The sequence below is a fragment of the Tamandua tetradactyla genome, chromosome 17 (assembly GCF_023851605.1).
Source record: "Tamandua tetradactyla isolate mTamTet1 chromosome 17, mTamTet1.pri, whole genome shotgun sequence".
Lineage (NCBI taxonomy): Eukaryota > Metazoa > Chordata > Mammalia > Pilosa > Myrmecophagidae > Tamandua > Tamandua tetradactyla.
Genome location: NC_135343.1, coordinates 74,221,387 through 74,241,506, shown reverse-complemented (window position 1 = coordinate 74,241,506; position 20,120 = coordinate 74,221,387). Strand labels below are relative to the sequence as shown.

Here is a 20,120-nt window from a genome sequence, read left to right as displayed (position 1 = left end):
CCTTGGTGGTTGTTCAGCTGCTTTGACCCACCTGTGTGTTTTCCTTCAAAAATTGAACTGATTTGCGGGGGGGGTGCTTTAAAAATAAACAAAACTGTAGGCTAAAAGACAGCACCTGTGAACACTGGCATGTGAAATCAGAACTAAAGACTTTCCTCTTTAAAATCTAGTACTGGAATGTACACAGCTGGGGAAGACATTGCATACTTATAAATAAGTACCAGAGAGCTTGCCCCCCAAAGCAGACATCCCTAGCTCGGTGCCAGCTGCATTTGAGGCATGGGCTGTTTCTTGAAGCCCCTCTGCTTGGGTCTCAAGTTTTTCCCTGCTGAGGGTCCCCTGATGAAAAACATCCAACCACCACTTAGTTCTTAACCTTCAGACCTTCCCGGGCCCAGGGCAGACTCCAGTTCCCTCCAAGGTGCCACCTGGGCACCACTTGAGAAGCACTGCTTAAAGAATGCTTTGGGTAAGCAAATCCATTTAAAAATAAATCCTAAGTGTTTTCTCCCTTTTGCCGCCTCAAACAACTTTGAAAAGTATGAGTCAGGCTAGCAATGTATACAAGGCTTTAGGTATTAATTTTGTTCATGGCAGCCTTGTTCCAAAGTAGGTGGAAACCCAAAGGTCATGTCTTCAATTTATTTGTGTGTCCTAGAGTGGTAACACTGGGCTGGAAGGAGCTTTGGTGAGTCCAACCGACCAAACAAAAATCAAGCCATGGCACCCCTTGTGGAAAATTCTCAAGACAAGTCTGGATTATCTCTTTGGTGAATTTTAAAAACGCTTTCCATTCTATTAAAGTAATATAATAGAAAAACACAGGAAAGCATAAGGAAGAAAAAGTTTTGAAAAGTTCCCACAACGCTACCACTCAATAGCAATTCTTAACTTAGGGCAATGTATCCTTTTTACTTGGCATATACACACATATGTGTGTATGTTTATATATGATGAATCTAAATGTGGGAACACATATACATGTTACCTCCCCCCCCGACACACACTAACACACACACTGGAGATGATACTATCTTTGGTGATTTCCTCACCCAGGTCACCTTGCTGCCTTGCCTCCAGATCGTTCTGTTTCTGTTCTTCTCCTTTAGGTTGCTAGTATCTGCTGAGGTCAAACCAAGCAACACCCAGTTGAGAAGGTAAGACGCCTGCCTAACTTTCATTACGCTGTCTAAACCATCTTAGGTGGCAAGGGGACCTCAGCACTCACGGGCGCATTGCTGCATTCTGGCTGGTCCTTCTGTGGATTATCCAGACCACAGCATGACCCTCAGGCAATGAGGGAAATGTGAAGGAAGCCTGCACCTCCTCTTCCCTGGCAGCCAACAGACAGGTCTTCTTGGCCCTCACCTGGAGACGGGGGTCACATAGTTGCCGGGGAACACTCCAGAGACCCCAGTCCTCAGGGACGTCCCCTTGAACCAGCCATCCTGACACTTCTCGGTGACGCGGTACATCTCACCCTTGCGCAGCTCCAGCTCGTCGTTCTTCTGCGGCTTGTAGGCGTAGAGTGCCAAGTACCTGGGGGTAGAAGGTGCAGGGCCAAGGGTGAATGGACGTGTCTACGGCGGGGGTGGAGGGGGTGGGGCAGGGCTGAGCACAGGAGTGCCTGCGTCACCTGGGCCATATTTGAGCACTCATCTTTGGATGAACCCAACCTAGAAAGAGTAGTTCATATCTGCACTTTAGAGCAGAGCTTATGCACACCTTATCTTACTTCACCTTCACTGCAGGCTTATGAGGTAGACAGGAAGAACAGGGGATGGGAGTCTGCTGGGTACCTGTGAGACGCCAGCCCCGAGGGAAGGTGATTTTGCACATCCTAAGTCTGGGTGGTAGCTGCAGCTACTGCCACTTTGCACCTGAAGAACCAGGTTCTGAGACAGCAACGGATGTGCCCACAGTGACAAAGCAGGGGAGGGACAGGGCTGGGGCCCTGGCAACCCTGTCTCTTTGATCCCAGAGCCCACAGTCACTCCACACCCCTTGTGATGATTCCCATTACAGATGGGAAGACAGGCTTAGGGAGGTTGTGAGTCGCCCGTGACCCTCTGGCACGTGTCAGAACTGGATCCCTGGGGGTTGGGGCTTTGGATCCCACAGTGTTTTTCCTACTCTCTCACATGGTTTAAAGCTGAGCAAGAGAAAACCTTCGGGAAAACAAAGTGTGAACTGTGGTAAGCACTGGGCTGGTTTTTCTTCTATTCTAATGGGGCCTGGCTTACTTGCCTGACTTAGAATCTAAGGAATCCGAACTGTAAGAGACCTCAGAGGCATTTTAAAAGAGAAGGCTGTCTAATTAGGCAATTCTTGCTCATATTCATCCTTGTTATATTTATGGCATGAATACTTATTTGAATTCTACTTTTCTTTATTTGCAGACAATCAGAGTTCAAATTATGCAACTTCAGTGGTGAAAATCCTGCTCTAGGGCTTACAAGTGGTGTCACTAACTCCCCTGGCCCGCCTTACCTTCCCGGCGTCACTCTTGTGAAATGCCTGCCTCCCCACGCTCAGAGTAGTCATGCAGATGGACAATGCCTACAGAAGTGCTTTGCTTCTTTGGGGGTTTAGGTGATGGTCGTTTTTTTTTTGAATTGAGAATTGCTTCGAACAACTCCTTTTGTTCACAAGACTCAGCCAGGAGAGTTGGTGAACATTTAAGTTCAATAAGGTGAATTTTAAAGAAATGTCATCTCCGATCGCACCCCAGTATGGGGCTACTTGGTGGCTCTGCTCAAGGCCTTTCCAGGGGGTCACAGGGGTCCTAGGCTCTGGCCTGGCAGGGCTCAGCTGAGACAAAACCAGGCCTCCTGGGGCTGAGGGGCCCCTTGAGGACAGGCTAGGACATAACAAGAGTCTACAGAGACTAATGATTTACTGACCTTGAAATGAAATAAACTCTACTGCCCCTTCGCAACTTCTGAATCCTGTACACCTCCTGCACTGCTGCTTTGGTTCAACCACAGCCCTGTTTATCTTCCTTGACTCCCTTTACCCTCTCTTCCCTTAGGGACATAGGGACATCCTGTAGGACCAGAGTGCAACTGAAATCTTTCTTTCACCGTTTGAAAAGATAAATACTGAAAATTCAGAATGACTGTTGGGCTTCTGGGAGGAGAAATATAGCTGTCACCAGAAAGGACACCTCGCCCTTCGTGGACATAAGTATTCACATTTTCGACATGCGTCCCAGGTGATAAATAAAGGTCGCATGGCTCCGTTTTGTTGTTTCTTAGTGGGAACTTTGATGACAACAGAGGAATTACTAATAACGGGAAAGTCACACAGAACAGCATTTACACAACGAAAGCCAGCGCACTCCGAGGCGGGGGACTGCCTCGTGTGCGGAGAAGAGCCCCCCACACCTCTGGGAGCTCAGGCAAAGAAGAAAGGGAAAAGTATCGCTGTGGTGATGGGAGCTTGCGAGCCAATAAAAACGATGCACAGCTTTTTGCACCTCTTCTGGAGGAAATATAATTGAAGCATAAATCCCGTTTAAGTTTGCCTCATTCTGTCTCTTTATGATGTCAGAACAATCTTTTTGATTCTGTGGCTGGTAAATATACAGTAGGTATGAGTGGAATGCCGAGCCCGGGGGAGTGGTTGCTTGGGGCACGCTTGGGATGATGTGCACATGCATGTGACACAGGTCTAATCGAATACTTAAAGATTTCTTTCTTTCTTCTTCTTTTTTGCATGGGTAGGCACTGGGAATCGAACCCTGGTCTCCAGCATGGCAGGTGAGAACTCTGCCACTGAGCCACCGTGGCCCGCCCGAACACATAGATTTCATTAGTCACCAGCTGGGGAAACCATTTGCACCACCTTTATTCCGTGTGCATAATCAGGTAGCAACATGGAGATCTCATCAGCTGCCTGATGGGCAACAGGAGGCTGAGGACAAGTCCAAGTCCAAGCTTGGACTTTGTTAAAACAAAGCTTGCCTGAAACAAGAGTTCTGTTCCCATCACCACTGGGTCCTGATCAGAGGCCGGTGGGCATGGGGCAGAGATGTGGGGTACAAGCTGCATGGGGCCCCACTGCCCTTCCAGGCCAAGGACCAGCTGCTCTGGGATAGCCGAGGCCAACTCTGGTGGCAATCTGCATTGCTGGGCCTGCAGGGAGCCATGGACTCTGGTGACCACGGGGACGGGTTTGGCTTGCCAGGGCTCCAGACCACAAAGGGAACCCAAGTGCCCCAGGAACCCAGTCCTGGGCTGCACTGTCACAGACTCCCTGCTGGTGGGGTCAATTCGTCTTCCCTCCTTATCCACCCAGGTCCCAGGCTGCTTGCCGCCATCACTCCCTCCCACAGGAGAGACTGGACTGCTGTGGCCATCGCGCTTTGGTATTCCGGAGTAACACTCAGACGGGTTCCTCTCTTTGATCCCGACTCTGGCCAAAGTGCTAAGTCCCATGCACATCTTTCCTGCACTGCGTCATGTACATGTGGGCCTTGGATCATAAAATACTTAAATAAGGAAAGCATTCTGTTTCATTGAAATCATATGCAGGATGCTTCCTCCCCTCCAAGTTCAGTTTTTTGTTCCACTGTGGGACTGACGTTATTGAAGGTGCTTTTCCCACATGGAGCCTTCCACTCTTGGAGGCTTCGAGGGGAGCGGCTGACTTCCCAGGGGGGTTGGGGTTGGATGACACAGAGTTTGAACACCCTTCTCGTCCTCTCTCATTTCCTCCCCACTTCTGCCACACTCCTGCGAGATCTGTGGAACTTTGAGGGGTTGCATCCTCTGGTGACAGAACACCCTGTCCTTCTGCAGGGATCCTGGCTAGAGACAGCCACCATTAATTTGTAAAGTCCCTGAAGAGTGCCCAGTGGAGAGGGAAAGACAGGGCTCTGCACTATTGGAAATAGACTCAGGGGGAAAATGTCATCTCAGGTTGCAGGGTCCCTGAGGAACAGGACCCCCTGTATACGTCTTCTGGCAGAAGTGTCCCAGCAAACCCTGGCTCAGGGAAGCTTTACTCCAAGCTGTTCCTTGAATATATCAAACACGTTCCTGCCGCAGGACCTTTGCACTTATTTTCCCTCTATTCTGAGCTCTCTGCTCTAATCCCACCATGTCTCCCTCCACTTGACTGAATCTTTCCTGAGGCTTTTCATCTTAGTTCGCTGCACAATCCCAGTATCTAGAATACTGTCTGGCACATAGTGGGTTCTCAATCAATATTTGTTGAAAGAAGAATAAAGAGGGGCTCCGGTTTTGAGAGTAAGATTAAGACTGTTGAAGGATAAAGATGTGCATGTTTGTGGGTGTGCGTGAGATGCACACACATGGATGTGTGCACTGGAACCCTTTCATACTGTCCCCTGCTCTGCTATCTGACCTTGAATGTAAAGATAAGTGTGTCAGCTGACCTTGAATGTAACGATAAATGTAAAGATAAGCAAAAGCAGGTTTTGGTTCTTCTTCTTGAGGTGGGTATCAAGAGCTGGAGAGAGGAGATGGGAGAAGGGAGCCATGGGGAAGGCTGAATGAGGAAGGATGAATGAAAGGCAAAGAACAGGGCGGAGATGAGGAGGCGACTGCAGGATGCAGATGTCTACAACGGGAGGGGAAGAAAACAAAAAGGAGAAGCAGAGTATGGAAGACAGCGCACGGGAGTGGAAGAGAGTGGGGGTCTGTGAACTGAGTCGGCATGGAGGAACACAAAGCAAAAGAATAAGCAAGGGGCGAGCTGGAGACAAAGACCGTGAAACACACAAAGGCATGAGGGAGGGATGAGACATAAGTCGAAGAAGAGAGCAGGAAGGAGACTGGGTCTTGCAGTCACTGAAAAGCTCAAGGAGCACCCTATCTGGTGAACAGTGGGTGGCCTGCAGAAATGCTCTCTCCTGCTACGTGCCAGGCTGTAGGAACTGGGCAGGTCCGGTGCAGAGCTCTGCTCTCCCTGGGTCAGTGACAGTATCCATCGGCTGGGGCAGGTCTGGGGCTGCTGAAGCCATGAGGAGCATTCTCCTGCTTCAAGTTCCAACCTTCCTCCCTGGGGCAGGGCGAGTGGTCTCCATGTCACCTGACCAAACAAGGGCTGTCCCCGCCGGAGAGAGGACACGGACCCCCAGGTGACAAAGATGTTAAGGCACATGCTGGCTCAGCAGCCACAAGGGAACCGGAGCCGCCCCTGCCCACACCTGGGCTTTATGGAGCAGCGTCAACTGGCAACCATCTTTCAAGACTGCCAAACTCACGCTCCAGGTTTGAAAAAGAAGTCAAGCGTTAGGAGCTTTGATAAATACCCAACAAACCCCGTGAATTGTCTGCCAGTTGTGTTTGTGATCCTGGGGGAGTAGCCATTCAATGAATGAAAGCTAATCACCTTTTGGGAATGAGTTGATTCTTTCTTACTCCACGTTATAAGAGCCCCGTGCCATTCAAAGGAATCAGCACTTTGTGCGCTCTTCTCAAAATAAAAGGGGAGTTTTGATTCTTCCCTGTCAAAATAAAAGTAAAGATTCTGTACACTGTGGGCCTAAAGATAGCTTAGCTAAGGTCTTTAAGTAAAAATCGAGTCTTCTCTCAAAATTCATTTTTATTTAAAATAAACAGACATGGTTCCCAATGAAATCCTATAGGCAAGATAATGGACATCTGTCATGGTTAGGGACAGGTGTCAACTTGGCCAAGTTGTGGTACCTGTTCATCTGATTGGGCAAGCGCTGGCCTGTCTGTTGCAATGAGGACATTTCATAGGATTAGGTCAGGAGCACGGCAGCTACATCCACAGCTGATTCCATTTGTAATCAGTCAAAGGGGAGTGTCTTCTGCAATTAGTGATGCTAAATTCAATCATGGGAAGCCTTTTAAGGAGGACTCAGAGGAGATAGATTCCATTCCTGCTTTGGCTGGTGAGCCTCTCCTGTGGAGTTCATCCAGGCCATCCATTGGAGTCATCAGCTTCGCAGCCTGCCCTGTGGAGTTTGGACTCTGCATTCCTACGGTCACGTGAGACACTTTCATAAATTTTATATTTGCAAGTGTTCCCTGTTGATTCTGTTTCTCTAGAGAACCCTAACTAATACAACATCTAACAGGTGAACTTGGCTAACCCCCCGCTGTCCCATTTGCTCAACTTTGACTAAAAGCACCCACCCACGCTGCTAAGAGCTGGGGTGGTGAGCTGGACCCCATGTTCCTCCCGCCCTCTAGGTCAGGGTGTGCTCAGAGAACAGCACCATTTAGCTTCGCTTGCAAAAAGAAATTGATTTCAGTTTTACAGGCCAGCTTGCCGTCACATGGGAAGTCCAGATTCTTAGGAGTATGAACCCGATAATACTCTTGCAATTTAAGATATTTCATTTATGTAAATGCCCAGGGATACATAACACCCTCCGGTGCCCACAGGGGTCATTTCTTAGGCTGAGGTCCTCTGATTTCATCAGACGGCCATACACATAAGGCGTCGCTGCCTGGGGGCGACTTAAGGATGGCCCCCCAGAGTTCCGCCCCCTCACTTGGCTGGTGGGCCATCAGCAAGACCAGGGGAGAAATAACAGGAAGCGGGGCACCCGTCCCTACTTTCCTAAGTGCCCCATGAACTCTGAGGCAGATGTCATACCCCTGCGGGACAGCTGAGGGCAGGAAGCCCCCAAATGATGAAGACTCTTGTCCGTTCACACAGCGTGACAGGCAGAGCCAGGCTGTGTGGCTGCTGCAGCTGCCCCATGGGGACTTGAGGGGGCATCAAGAGACGCTCCACACACCTGTGGCCCCCGTGGAGCGCATGGCCAGGCCTGGCTGAGACGTGGCGCTTTGTTGGGGGGGGGGGCAGGGAAGGTGGGGGGGGGGGCCGGGGGCAGGGAGGAGAGGCCCGCTGTCCCCTCTCACTTGCAGCGCTGCTCGAAAGCCATCCACCATTTAGGGAAGGCATTGCACCAGTTTTCCCCGGGGCCCTCATGGGCTTGGTATTTTCATCTTTATTTTAAATTTTGTTCGGTCAGATGAGTAATCCTTCCTGCGTTTAAACATTTCAAGCTCAACGGTGTACGTTGCCGGGGGAACAGGAATGTAAATAAGTCTGACTTCACCTTAAAAAATCTCCACCCCTCCTGCTCCCCCCCCCCCCCCCCCCCACCCCATGGGTGCCTCAGAGGGGAAACGAAGAGCAGATGGATTTGCTGGACGGTTTCTTCTCCTCGCAGGACACTCCCCGCTGTGCGGTATCTGCATAGCCGGCTCATGACTCACCGCGGGGTAGGGCGCTGGCCCGGGCGGGCGAGCCTGTCATCGCGCCTCTGTCTCCCTCCCAGACCGACCCGAGGAAGAGCCAGACGGGGCGCGCGCCGGCAGAGGGAACCGCAGCACCCGAGGCCTCCAGCGGCCCTCCATCCGGCCGGGGTTCCCAGCCGCAGCCGCAGGGGTGTCGCCTCCTCACCCCCATCCCCTGGTCACGCCCCACCAGCAGTGCGGGTGGACGCAGTCATCTGGCCGGGCGGGCAGCCTCCGGCGCTCCCGGAGCCTGCAGTCGGCCCAGCTGACGGGCAGCCTGCCCTCAGTGTGAAAAAGAAGCCACGCTGGGTGCAGCCAGATGGAATTTCGCCCTGCTCCCAGCGCCCAGCCTTCACTCTCTCTCTCTCTCTCTCTCTTTTTTTTTTCTTTGCACTTTTTATTTTTATTGACAAAACAAAACAACACACAAACACGAACATTCTTAACATATGAATATTCAGTACTTGGTGGACAATCAATGGCTCACAGTCTCATCACATGGTTGTGTATTCATTGCCATGATCATTTCTTAGAACGATCTCATTGACCACTAGTATTTCCATCTACCCACTATATTTTAACCTTTGTTCCTCCTATTTTTTCTATACCCCTTACCACTCCCTCTCATTGATCCCTAGCATTTCAATCTACTCAATTTAACATCTGCTTCCCCTATTGTTTATTTGTTTTTAATCTATATTTTTACTCACCTGTCCATACCGTAGATAAAAGGAGTATCAAACACAAGGGTTTCACAATCACACAGTCACATTGCAAAAGCTATATCATTATACAATCATCTTCAAGAAACATGGCTACTGGAACACAGCTGTACAGTTTCAGGCACTTGCCTCCAGCCTCTCTGTTACACCTTAACTAAAAAGGGGATAGCTGTGTAATGGGTAAGAATACCAGCCTCCACTATTACCAGCTTTAAAAGGCCTTGGCAGCTGAGCACCGGCTCGTCAAGTGTGCAGGTGCCAGTTGCCTCCCAGGTTCACACATCACCTCTGTGGGTCTTCACCCAAAGTTTTGCTTGAAAATCCCTTATTTGCCATGTATTGTGTGATTCTATCTACGGGGAATACCCAGGATGGGCAAAATCAATAGAGGTAGAAAGGACATTCCCGGTTGCCAGGGGCTGAGGGGTGGGGGGTGGACGGGGCAGTGGCTGCTGATGAGGTGTGGGGCTTCCTTTTGGGGAAATGAAAATATTCTGGGACCAGACAGCGATGAGGACTGCACAACACTGCTAGTGTACTAAATGCCGCCGAACTGTATGTATTAAGATGGTTTAAATGGTGAATTTTACATTCTGTGCATTTCACCACAGTAAAAAGTACCTTATTAAAGGAGATACCAGGAAATCTGGCTCAGCAAGCATTCTTCATCCTGCCTTATCCAGCCTTTATGGGGCATTCATGCTAACCAGGAAAAGGCAGAAGCGGCCCCTACCAGATGTGCAGCTGGACAGGTGATCAGGGATTGCCTTTCAGCTCCCACCTGCCCCTTTTTGCCCAGGTGCCCTGGTATATAGCACAGAATAGACACCCTCCCGGCAGCTCCGTTTACCACCCCACCTGGCATCACTCCTTGCCTGTTTTTAAATACAGCCTGTTGGGAATACCCAAGCGTGGGGTTCTTTTACTCTTACTAGCTGTTTATTTCTATAGTAAGATCTCTCCCTCATGATTGTCTATCTTTCCTTTCCACTCTAATCAAGAATGAATTAAAGTTTCTTAATGCCTTCATTAACTGCATGCCCCTTCTCCTATATAGGATAGCATGCTCATGTCTCTTTAAAAATAAGAAAAAGGTTATTATCTATTCCTCCTGCAAGTAGCTCTGCCTCTGTTCTAGTTATTGGGGCCACACTGGCCTAGGTTAACTAGATATGCTAGTTAACTTGTCTGGGTTAACTCATTAGGTTAGCTCGTCTAGGTTAACTAGTCAAGTTCGTTGACTTTTTAATTCAATAAATATCCATCAAACGGCAGCCATGTATAGCTGGTGGTGGAGGAAGGGTCACACGAGCTGAGCCTGCCCCCAGGAGCACCCACTCCAGTGGGAAGATGACCAGCTCTAAGTGTGGAGTCAGATGACTGCACAGGAGGTCACGGAAGCCAAGGAGGACACCCTGCCCAGTCCCATAAGGCCAGTAAGTAACTCCTGGAGGAGGTGAGAGCTGAGCTGGGGAGTGCATCGCATGCAAGAGCTGGGAAATGACAAGGCACTCCAGACACAGCTAATTGTGGGTGCAATTCTCAGGAAGCAGAGAATGGGGTGCATTCGGGGAACTCTAGGGGTGGCAGAGGACTATGGTCTCTTCCGTTAAGCACTCTTGCTTTTGCCCCTTCCCTGAGTCAGCTTGTGGAAGCCATTCAATCTTCCTGGTCCCTTCTAATTTCACAGGGACCACTTCAAATGCTGGTTCACCCAGGGGGTGCCCAGGCAACTTGTTTCCAGAGTTGAGAAGCTTATGGGAGAAAGGAGCTAGGGCCAAACACAAGGGCTGATAGCCCTTCCCGAGAGAACACAAATAAACACTGACACAGGTGGCAATAATCAGGGATTCTTGCACAGTCCTGGGATGAGCAACACCAGCATTCCCTGGGCACTCAGAAATGCAAATTCTTGGGTACCATGGTAGGTTTACTGGAGATGGGTCCCAGCCATCTGCATTTCCACAAGACCTCCAGGTATTTCATGTGCATTTGGAAGTTTGAGAAGCACAGCTCTAGTGGGTCCCAGATCCCCTCTTAAGGGCCATGGCACCTACCCCCAGCTGCTGGGACTATCAGCTGCTGATGGCTCAGTGCTGTGCCCCTCACTGGGAAGTTCCCTGCATAGTACAGCTTCACCCAAGGTTATACCCCCCTCCCAAGGGTAGTCTGCTGCCAAGACTCTTTTGCCTCCACTTGGGAAACTTTGTAGGGTTATCGCAGCTTCAGAGCTCTATTTACGATCAGCTGAGACTTCTGCTGCAATCTCAGCACAGCTTCTCCCTCTGTCCAATCCTGCTTTCCTCATTTCCTTACTGGTGTATCTCTGGAGAACACTCTCCAATAAACCTGCCCTTGACTCTCAGTCTCAGGGTCTTCTTCCAGGAAACCTGACCTAGGACAATGGTTGTGCTGCTGGGAATGCCCCTGCCACCATGTGCCCCACAGCTTCCAGGCCCTGGTGGCTCAAGGCATCTTCTTCCTCTCAGCTACAGTCGACTGTGCCAGCAGCTCTCGAGTTCTCCCAACCACTGGAATGAAAACTGCCCGTGAGACTCTTTGGTCTGCTCTAGAGATCTCTTTCAAAGTAATTCTTCATTATTCCCATGTGCACTTCTTCCCCATCTCCCTATATGCTTAGGGCCCTAACTTTGCCCTCTTTCTAGCTGTGACCATCTTAACAGGGTGTCATGGGGTAGGGAGTAAGGGGCAATCATCACTGATGATCCTTAAACCTGTTAGCCCAGTGACCTTCATGGTAGACCTGAGGGCAGGTGTTGGAATCACCTGAAAGGAGGATCCTGGGGTGGGAATGTTGCCAGACAAGGCCGACTGTTGACTAGGAAGACCTCTCTTGGGGTGGCAGTACTTGAACTTCTCCCAGTTGAGGTCTTTGCCCTCAAGACTTACCAGGGACTTTTTTTTGCTGGATTTTATTGTGCTGAAATCAGACCAATGAACCCATTGCAGACTTGAAGTGAGCATTGGTAATGGAAGCCATTCCTTTCCTGCACTGGGAAAACTTTGCTCATCAAGTCCCTTTCCCAGCATCACAAAACCTTGGCGGGGGGTGCCTGATTATTGGAAGGTGGCTTGGTGACCTTCCAACCATCGAGCAAATGGAGGTGGGTGGTCACAAGGAGGTTTACCTTCCAGCACAGCAAGATCTGTTCACAACAGGGTCCATGGCTACAAGCCCAAATTTGACCACCAGATTCAATGACCTCACCTTTACCCCCAAGCCCCATCAGATAAATTCTACCCGCCTTGGGCTTCTGTACCCTTTGGGGTTCTCCTCTCTGGTCTCCAGGAAAACTGCAATCCTTCTTCTCTCAGTCTTCCTCTGGCTTCCTTGGCATGAATTTCATATCTCCTAGGTGGAACTCTGGGTCTCCCCAAACTCTAGTAACACATTGTTGGACAAGCTTTTGGTTTTCTTCCACTGGTGATGACTCTTATCTGCAGACTGTGGCAATCTCATTCTCGGATGGCAATCCTACACTCAATGCCTCGGGGCTGAGGTGCCCACAATCCACAAGGATGACTGCCCTCAGGGCACAGCTCACACAGTGAACTGGAGCTGGGAGAAGCGCTCATCTCAAGGCCCACCAGTCAGGAGTCAGATTCGGGTTTGTCCAACTCTGGTACCTGGGCTTTTCCTCCTCTTCCAGTGTCCTTGAGTATTCAGCAGAGCTTACGGGAGAATTCCTTGATATTTTAGGTGAGCTCAGTTCCCTTCCTGAGCATTATTTGGTCCCATAGGTTAGCCCTTCACTCCCTTCCTGCTTCTTCTGTTCCTTCACTACCCTGATTCTGACTCTTAGATGCCCCTGGAGAAATGGAGGCAAGAATTTGACACGATAGCCTCAGCGGCAACCCTAAGTATTCGCCATCAACCCTTAGACATTTCAAACTGGCTCAACTCTGACCTAGAGCCCAACCTCGAGGAAGTGATACTCCACATTCTGTACCCCCTTGGACCAGTGCAAACCTGCCAAGATGAAAGGCAGACAAGCCTAGAGTCAGAGAGTGAAATTCAGGAATTTCCAAAGGCAGCGGAAGTGGGAAAGACATGAAATGCAATGGGTCCAGGTGAGTAGAGGTGTCTAAAGACAAGAGCCTGCCTCAAAGCACTGGATTGGCAAATTGAAGCCCTTCTTGGGTTACAAAGCAATTGAACCCATGATGAATCACTGCCCTGGAAACTTTTCATACGCTCGAAGAAGGGGATAAGAGTAACATCCTGATACCGACAGGCTGGCTATGACCAACCAATTCTTTTCATCAGGCAGGGTCATGTTTCAAGGGACATGATTCGACCTGTAGAAGTCAAACTCCTGTGTTAATGAGGAATATGAAATGAGGGTCTCTTAAAGTTATTCAATTACTGACCTTCCTGTTTGGCCATCCTGGCTTTCCCCTGGAGTAAAAAGTCTATTACAATTTGCAAACTCCCTAGCACATGGGAGCATACTTGTGCCTGTGGTTGTTTGTGTAAAGGAAGTACTTCTCATTTTCAATTTCAGAGCTAGAGGCCTTTGAAACATGACTTACAGTTATTGTTTTGGGAAGACAAGTCAAATAAAGAATAATCATACCCCTGAGCTATGAACATGTCACCCAGTAAGTATGGGGCTGCTAAATTCTTGGAGTGAGTATGCTTAAGTGGTCAGGCTAATCGTCTACTTGATAAATTGACAGGTCAATCTTATCTTTTTCTCCCTAGGAATCAAATAAAAATGTGATTTCAAAGGTCATGTTTTCAAAATGGTCAATAAATACTGCTATAACTTACGTGATATTACCTGTCATAAGTCTCAGCTCAGTATGAATAGCCAAAGGGTACACACATTTAACTTACAAAAACTGATCACTGACTGCTCAGATGATTGTCATGTCACCAGTGGATGCGCTCCTATCAAAATACTTATTATCCTTTGAAGGACATTCTCTGACACTAAAATTTCCCCTCCCCGTTATCTACATAAAAATCTGAACCTAAATAGAGTCATGATCTGCAGCAGTGAGAAGAAGATGTAGAGAGCAGAAGGCTGAGGGTCCTGCCCTCTCCCTGTCTTGTGCAATGAACTTTGTCTGGTTTGAGGGAAAGTGGGTGGGAGAAAGAGGTTTCTCTACACCCTAAAGACTCAGGAACATGGAAGATCTTTACATGATCGAAGCCCCCAGAATATATTTGCATCTCCTGGAAGAGGGATGCCCCTGGAGCTGTATTACCTCCTGTGCTCAAAACAGAGAAGGCTTCTCAGGTGGCTGACTGGAGGGGCACCCCTTGGTCAGCTTGACTTGTAAGAGCTTGAGGCTTTGAAGTAGACACAGGGAACCTTCTGCACCCCAAGAAGTGGTGTCAATTGTGGGGAGGCTTTAGTTTTCAACCTTATTGAGAATCAGTGTGCCAGGTATTCAGCTGGTTGCGGGGGTGCTGCAAAATGAATAAACCTAGGCTGTGCCCTTGAAAAGCTCATGGTCTTGTTACCCTTGACCTTGACCTGCCACTCATCTGAGGTGCATTATGACCATTTGGGTCTGGCAGATGGAGAGACCTTTTCTCAGAGAAATGGGATTGCGTATCCAAGTTTTTCAAGAAGGGCAAGACCAGCAAAACTAATTCTTTCCCATGTGCCTTCTTGGCTCTCGTGATTTTTGAGTGGAAGGTGTTGGAAGGGTATCCAAGTCACAAGACAGCACCTGCTATCCACTGTCGGCGGAACTCTAAATCTCGACCTAAAGACATTTGGAATGCAGCTTGTAAATCTGTGTTCTCTTTAAGAAATTAAAAAAATAAAAAAAGTAAATTTCAATTTCCCTTCAGTTAAGCTGATTGTGGCAATAAATCTAGCTCCAGTAGTGTGGATAGATAAAGGGGAGATGCTCAGAGCATTCCTGTCATCAGACAAAAGCAAATATTTCAACTTGGCTGAAAGAGGTGCCTGAGTGTCTGTGGGTACATTTATGCTACTTCTAGGAAACCTTTTGAGGCTTAGTAAGTTGCTTTTCCAAAAGTTCCCCCCCCCTTTATTTTTTGCTTGAAATACATTCAGTTCTGCAACAACACAGGTTCTAAGTGACCCCTTTAATCTACCCTGGATCTACTGAACTTTTTGTCCTTGCTTATGTTGTCTGCCAAATTCATGTTCTCCAGCTTAAAACAGTCATTCAAGCAACTGAAGTCATTGCCAAATGAAAGCATAGAAGGCAGTCAGATGCTTCAGATCACTTTCATGTGGGGAAATTTAAACCTGCACATATCTTTTATGAGCTATAACTTAACAGAGCAGATTTTCTAAATAAGATAAGCATTGCACTTCCTAGAGATGGATGAATGGTTCGGTAATATTCAGGCAGGGTATGCAGCTGGGTGTGCACTGATATCACAGCTATGGTTGTTAAAATAGTGAACCCCTTCCAAGCAATTGGTAAGCAGCTTCTGCTCTAACCTCTTAAGATTACCCGCTGCTCCAACTACCCTCTTCCTGCTCAGGGTCCACCCCTCAGGCCTTCTAAGGACCTCTGGGATCTGCTCCAGTGTTACCACTGGTGACCTTTCCTGATTGGCCAGTGCCAGTGTCATGAAATATTTTGATTATGACCCTGACTTATAATAAATGCCTTAGGGACAATAATATTAAAAAATGAACCTAGTAGACTTTTGTTTTCCACACTCTGTGTTCAGTAGAACATCATGCATTGTTAGATGGACACAAGCAAACTGACCAGTTAGTAATAAACTTAAAAACCCTACAGGATCCATTCATCTCTATGAAAGCATGGGGTGGGGTGGGAGAGGCCACAGGTATAGGAGGGGTTGGAGGGAACACAGGGTCCCAACAAGCATAAATGACAACTCACACGTTGAGGGGTAACTGGACTTTGGGAGATGTCCCCTGCTCTCCAGCTGCTGCTCCAGCTCGCGGGACTGCCATGGTGGCAGATCCAGCCGAAGAGGAGGAGTCCTGGAAACAGACAAGAGGAAACATGAGTGACAGTTCCCAGCCCTCAGTGACAGCAGCCCCTCCCGAGGGAAAAGGGAAACACAGCCTTGGCTGGAATCCAGAGGAAACAGCCCGGCCTTTTGGGCTCTGAGTTTCTCAGGTTCCGCTTGCCTGGGCTGTTAATCATGTCTCTTCAGTCCACTGAAGAGTGCGTTGCAGCCAATTCTACCCGTCCCCAAAGCCACTTTCATGAGCCCCTTCTTGACCAGCCTAGAAGATCATTCTTGATCTCTGCCTGGGTCGCTCAGCATCTTGCTACCTTCGACACGGAAGAAGGCAGTATTGGGGGGCCAGTTTTATTTTTAGAACTTGAATTAATTTTTCTTGGGTTCCTTAAAGGATATCCAGAGAAGGTCTTTTATGCTACAAAACATGAGCACATTTAAAAATGACATTCCTAGGAACTGAAGATTAATCTCTAAAGAAAATGGGTCCTTTGGCCACGGACAGAGAGGCAGGCTGTAAGAGGGGACCAGGATTTATAGAGCGCGGCGTTTCTCTTCCAAGACCCTTTGGTTCTCAAAGCTCCAAGAGTCTATTATGCAAGGAGATGACTCGAGAATGACCTAAAGAGAACAGTAATGCCAAGGTTGCACCGTTCAGGTGTCAGGTATGTGCTGCTAAGCTCTTCGAGGGACATGGTCAGGCTCTGGCTCTGTGGTGAAGGCAGCAGAGCAGAGGAATCTGAGGCACACGTAATGATCTAGCCAACGTTAATTTCTGCATGGGGAATCCCACTGACTCAGCCTGTGAGGGGCCAGTTTGTCCTTGAATCCCCTTACAAGCCAGCTGGCCCATCCTGCCCCTGTCCTCCCCCAGAACAGCTGTCCTGTCTTCCTGTTTAGAGGCAGGAGATGATGGAGTGAGTTGAACTGTGTCCCACCCCAAAATGTGTCCAAATTCTAACACCTGGCACCTGTGAATGGACTCTCTTTGGAATAAGGGTCTTTGCAAATATAATTAAGGCAAGAATCTTAAGATGAGTTCATCCTGGATTTTCCGGTGGGCCCTAAATCCAATGATGAGTGTCCTTACAAGGGACAAAAAAGGGGAACAGAGACATACACGGGCAAGTCCATATGAAGACAGAGGCTGTGATTGGAACGATGCAGTTTAGATGATACAAGCCAAGGAATATCAAGGACTTTTGGCAGCCACTGGAAGCTAAGAAGAGGCATGGAACAGATTCTTCCTCAGCCTCCAGAAGGAACTAACCCTGCTGATACTTTGGTTTCAGGCTTGTAGCCTCCAGAACTGTGAGGGAATAATTTCTGTTGTTTTAAGCCATCCAGTTTGCGGTAATTTGTTATGGCGGGTCTAGGAAACAACTACAGATGGGGATGGCTATGGGGGTCCTTGAGGAGAGTAAGGTCCATTTCCCCCAAAGAAGAGTAAGCCAAGAATCTGCTTCCTTCCTTGAAGATCTCTGTAGGATCCCATATGAGGGACAGGATGCAGATCCCAGTAGAATCTAGAAGATAAAAAGGGAGCAAGGCAGGCTTGAGCAGACCCCTTGAGAGGTGCCAGTAATGGGATTGCCACAGCAGAAGGCTTGGGCACAGAGGGCTTGTTGGGTGCTACCCACCATCTGGTTGGGAAAGGTGAACATGTTACCATGTGTGGTTCCTCAGGTGAGCAAATGTCACCGGAAGGAGAAATCACAAAGGCTGGAGGAGAAATCCGCATAGAACACAACTTCTAGACCTTGACTGGCCATCACACCACTTCCTGGAGTTTCTGTGAAGGGGCAAGGGGGGTGTTTTCTCAGCAGCTTGCTGGCCACTTCTGGCCATGCCCAGCTGAGGCACTGCACGGGGCACCCATCAATTCCACCCCCGGCGGTAGAGCAATGGAAGGTGTGGAAACTAATGCTACACACCACCTCCGGTCTGCAACCGATAAGAAGTCAGGAATTGCATTTCTTGTTCTTCTTTTCTAAACAGTGGAGTCCCTGGCAGAATGAAAATGTGCAACAGAAACACGTAGTTTTGCTTGTGTCTCCAAGGTAACTTGAAAGCACAAAGGAATTCCCATTTTAAGCACTGACAGTCGTGAGAGAAATCTTTGTTTTTCAAAGGCTACCAAGACTCAGTCTTCCGGTGCAGCTCCTCCTCAGCAGATCTGTCTGTCCCTTCAGCAGATGCACAGAAGCCTCACTTCCACTCGTTGGAAGAGGCTAAGAGTGTTAGATGGGCACCGGGATGAAAAGATAGGTGGGTGGGTGGGGACATTCCTTCCTGCTGATAGATTCTGGGCTCTTCCGTCTGTCGTTGTGTTTGTCCATCCCACCTGTCCTCCTGCGACGTAAGCCTGAGACTAGGAGGTGCTCTCCATCAGCGCTTGTGGTCATTTTGGTGTGAGACAGTCAACAGATGCGTTTACCACAGGCAGTCACAGGTTATACCCTCCCCCGAGCTTCAGGCCCGGCAGGCGGCCACTCAGAGGCCAGGGCCCAACTGGAGGAAGGGAGAAAGAAAACCCAGGGCCCTCCCTCCAGTCCTTCCCTCCCTGTGGATGTGTCTAGAAGGGGAGGAGCTACCCTTCATGCTCTGTGGTCTTTTTTCTGAGTATCTACATACAGCTTTCCTTGTACAGCCACGGTAGAAGGTGTGGTCTCTCCCTCATTCAAATATTCACTGGGCGCCTACTCCATGCAGGTGCAGCGATGGGCACCCACAAGGTTCTACCCTCATTCAAATATTCACTGGGCACCTACTCCATGCAGGTGCAGCGATGGGCACCCACAAGGTTCTACCCTCATTCAAATATTCACTGGGCGCCTACTCCATGCAGGTGCAGTGATGGGCACCCACAAGGTTCTACCCTCATTCAAATATTCACTGGGCGCCTACTCCATGCAGGTGCAGCGATGGGCACCCACAAGGTTCTATCCTCATTCAAATATTCACTGGGCGCCTACTCCATGCAGGTGCAGCGATGGGCACCCACGAGGTTCTACCCTCATTCAAATATTCACTGGGCGCCTACTCCATGCAGGTGCAGCGATGGGCACCCACAAGGTTCTACCCTCATTCAAATATTCACTGGGCGCCTACTCCATGCAGGTGCAGCGATGGGCACCCACAAGGTTCTACCCTCATTCAAATATTCACTGGGCACCTACTCCATGCAGGTGCAGCGATGGGCACCCACAAGGTTCTACCCTCATTCAAATATTCACTGGGTGCCTACTCCATGCAGGTGCAGCGATGGGCACCCACAAGGTTCTATCCGTGCCTTTGCTGACTACCTGCTGCAAGGACCACCGGGAGGTAGCCCGGCGGCCAAGCACATGTGGCTTCTGATCCTGTGAGGTTCCAGCTCCGGGAGACAGAAGATGGCGCATGTGACCTTAAAGGTGGAGCAGTTCCCAGGGAACCCGGGGCAGGGGGGACCCTCATCTGGGGGTGGCTTCTCAGAAGCAGAAGGTGGAGTTGTGGTGAGGGTGGAGCTGGTAGGACTGGGGAGGAGCGTCTGGGTGGAGAGGCTGACTGAGACAAGGCCCGAGGCCGGGAAAGCCACGGCAAGCTGGAAGAACGGGAGAGAATGGCGAGGGGTGGAGTGGCCCAGGGGGACCAGGCGTGGGAGGCCTCTCTGCCACGGGGAGGGTTTTGGTCTCTGCCTCGATGATCACGGGGCATCCCGGAAGGGCATGAAACAGGCAGCGACAAGATCAGACCCACATCCCTAAAGGCTGACCCCGGCTGCCCTTCGGGGAAACCCTGACCCAGAGCAGGTTCTGCTCACGGGTGGCCGTGGAGAAGGGGCAGATGGCAGTCTCAGGGGCAACAGCACAACCACCACCACCCACCCTCATACAGGGCTCGCGGCAGGCCCTTCTCTGTTCTCAACCCTCCACAGGTAATGCTGCATTTTTTTTTTTGGCATGGGCAGCACTGGGAATCGAACCGGGGTCTCTGGCATGGCAGGCGAGAACTCTGTCTGCTGAGCCATCATGGCCCGCCCGGTAATGCTGCATTTAGTCCTCTCAACAACCGTATCAAGGGGGGATTCTTCTTATCAACATTTTGCAGAAATGAAGGAGCAGAGGCAAGGATAAGTTAGGTAAATGGCTCACGCTCATGCAGTCAGTGAATGCTGGCTGGACTTGAATTCAGGCAGTCTGGGTCAGGAGGCCA

At 49.5% G+C, this 20,120-nt stretch overlaps 1 protein-coding gene across 1 annotated transcript in view; it reads right to left on the bottom strand.

The window, feature by feature from the left end:
* The window catches only part of SH3RF3 (SH3 domain containing ring finger 3), a 401,913-nt gene that overhangs the window by 67,943 nt on the left and 313,850 nt on the right, over nt 1–20,120 (bottom strand). Inside the window, exons 5-6 of the mRNA XM_077134952.1 lie at nt 15,839–15,942; nt 1,369–1,539 (exon numbers count right to left, since the gene is read on the bottom strand). Coding sequence (XP_076991067.1) covers nt 1,369–1,539; nt 15,839–15,942 — 275 coding nt within the window. The remainder of the gene's footprint in view (nt 1–1,368; nt 1,540–15,838; nt 15,943–20,120) is intronic.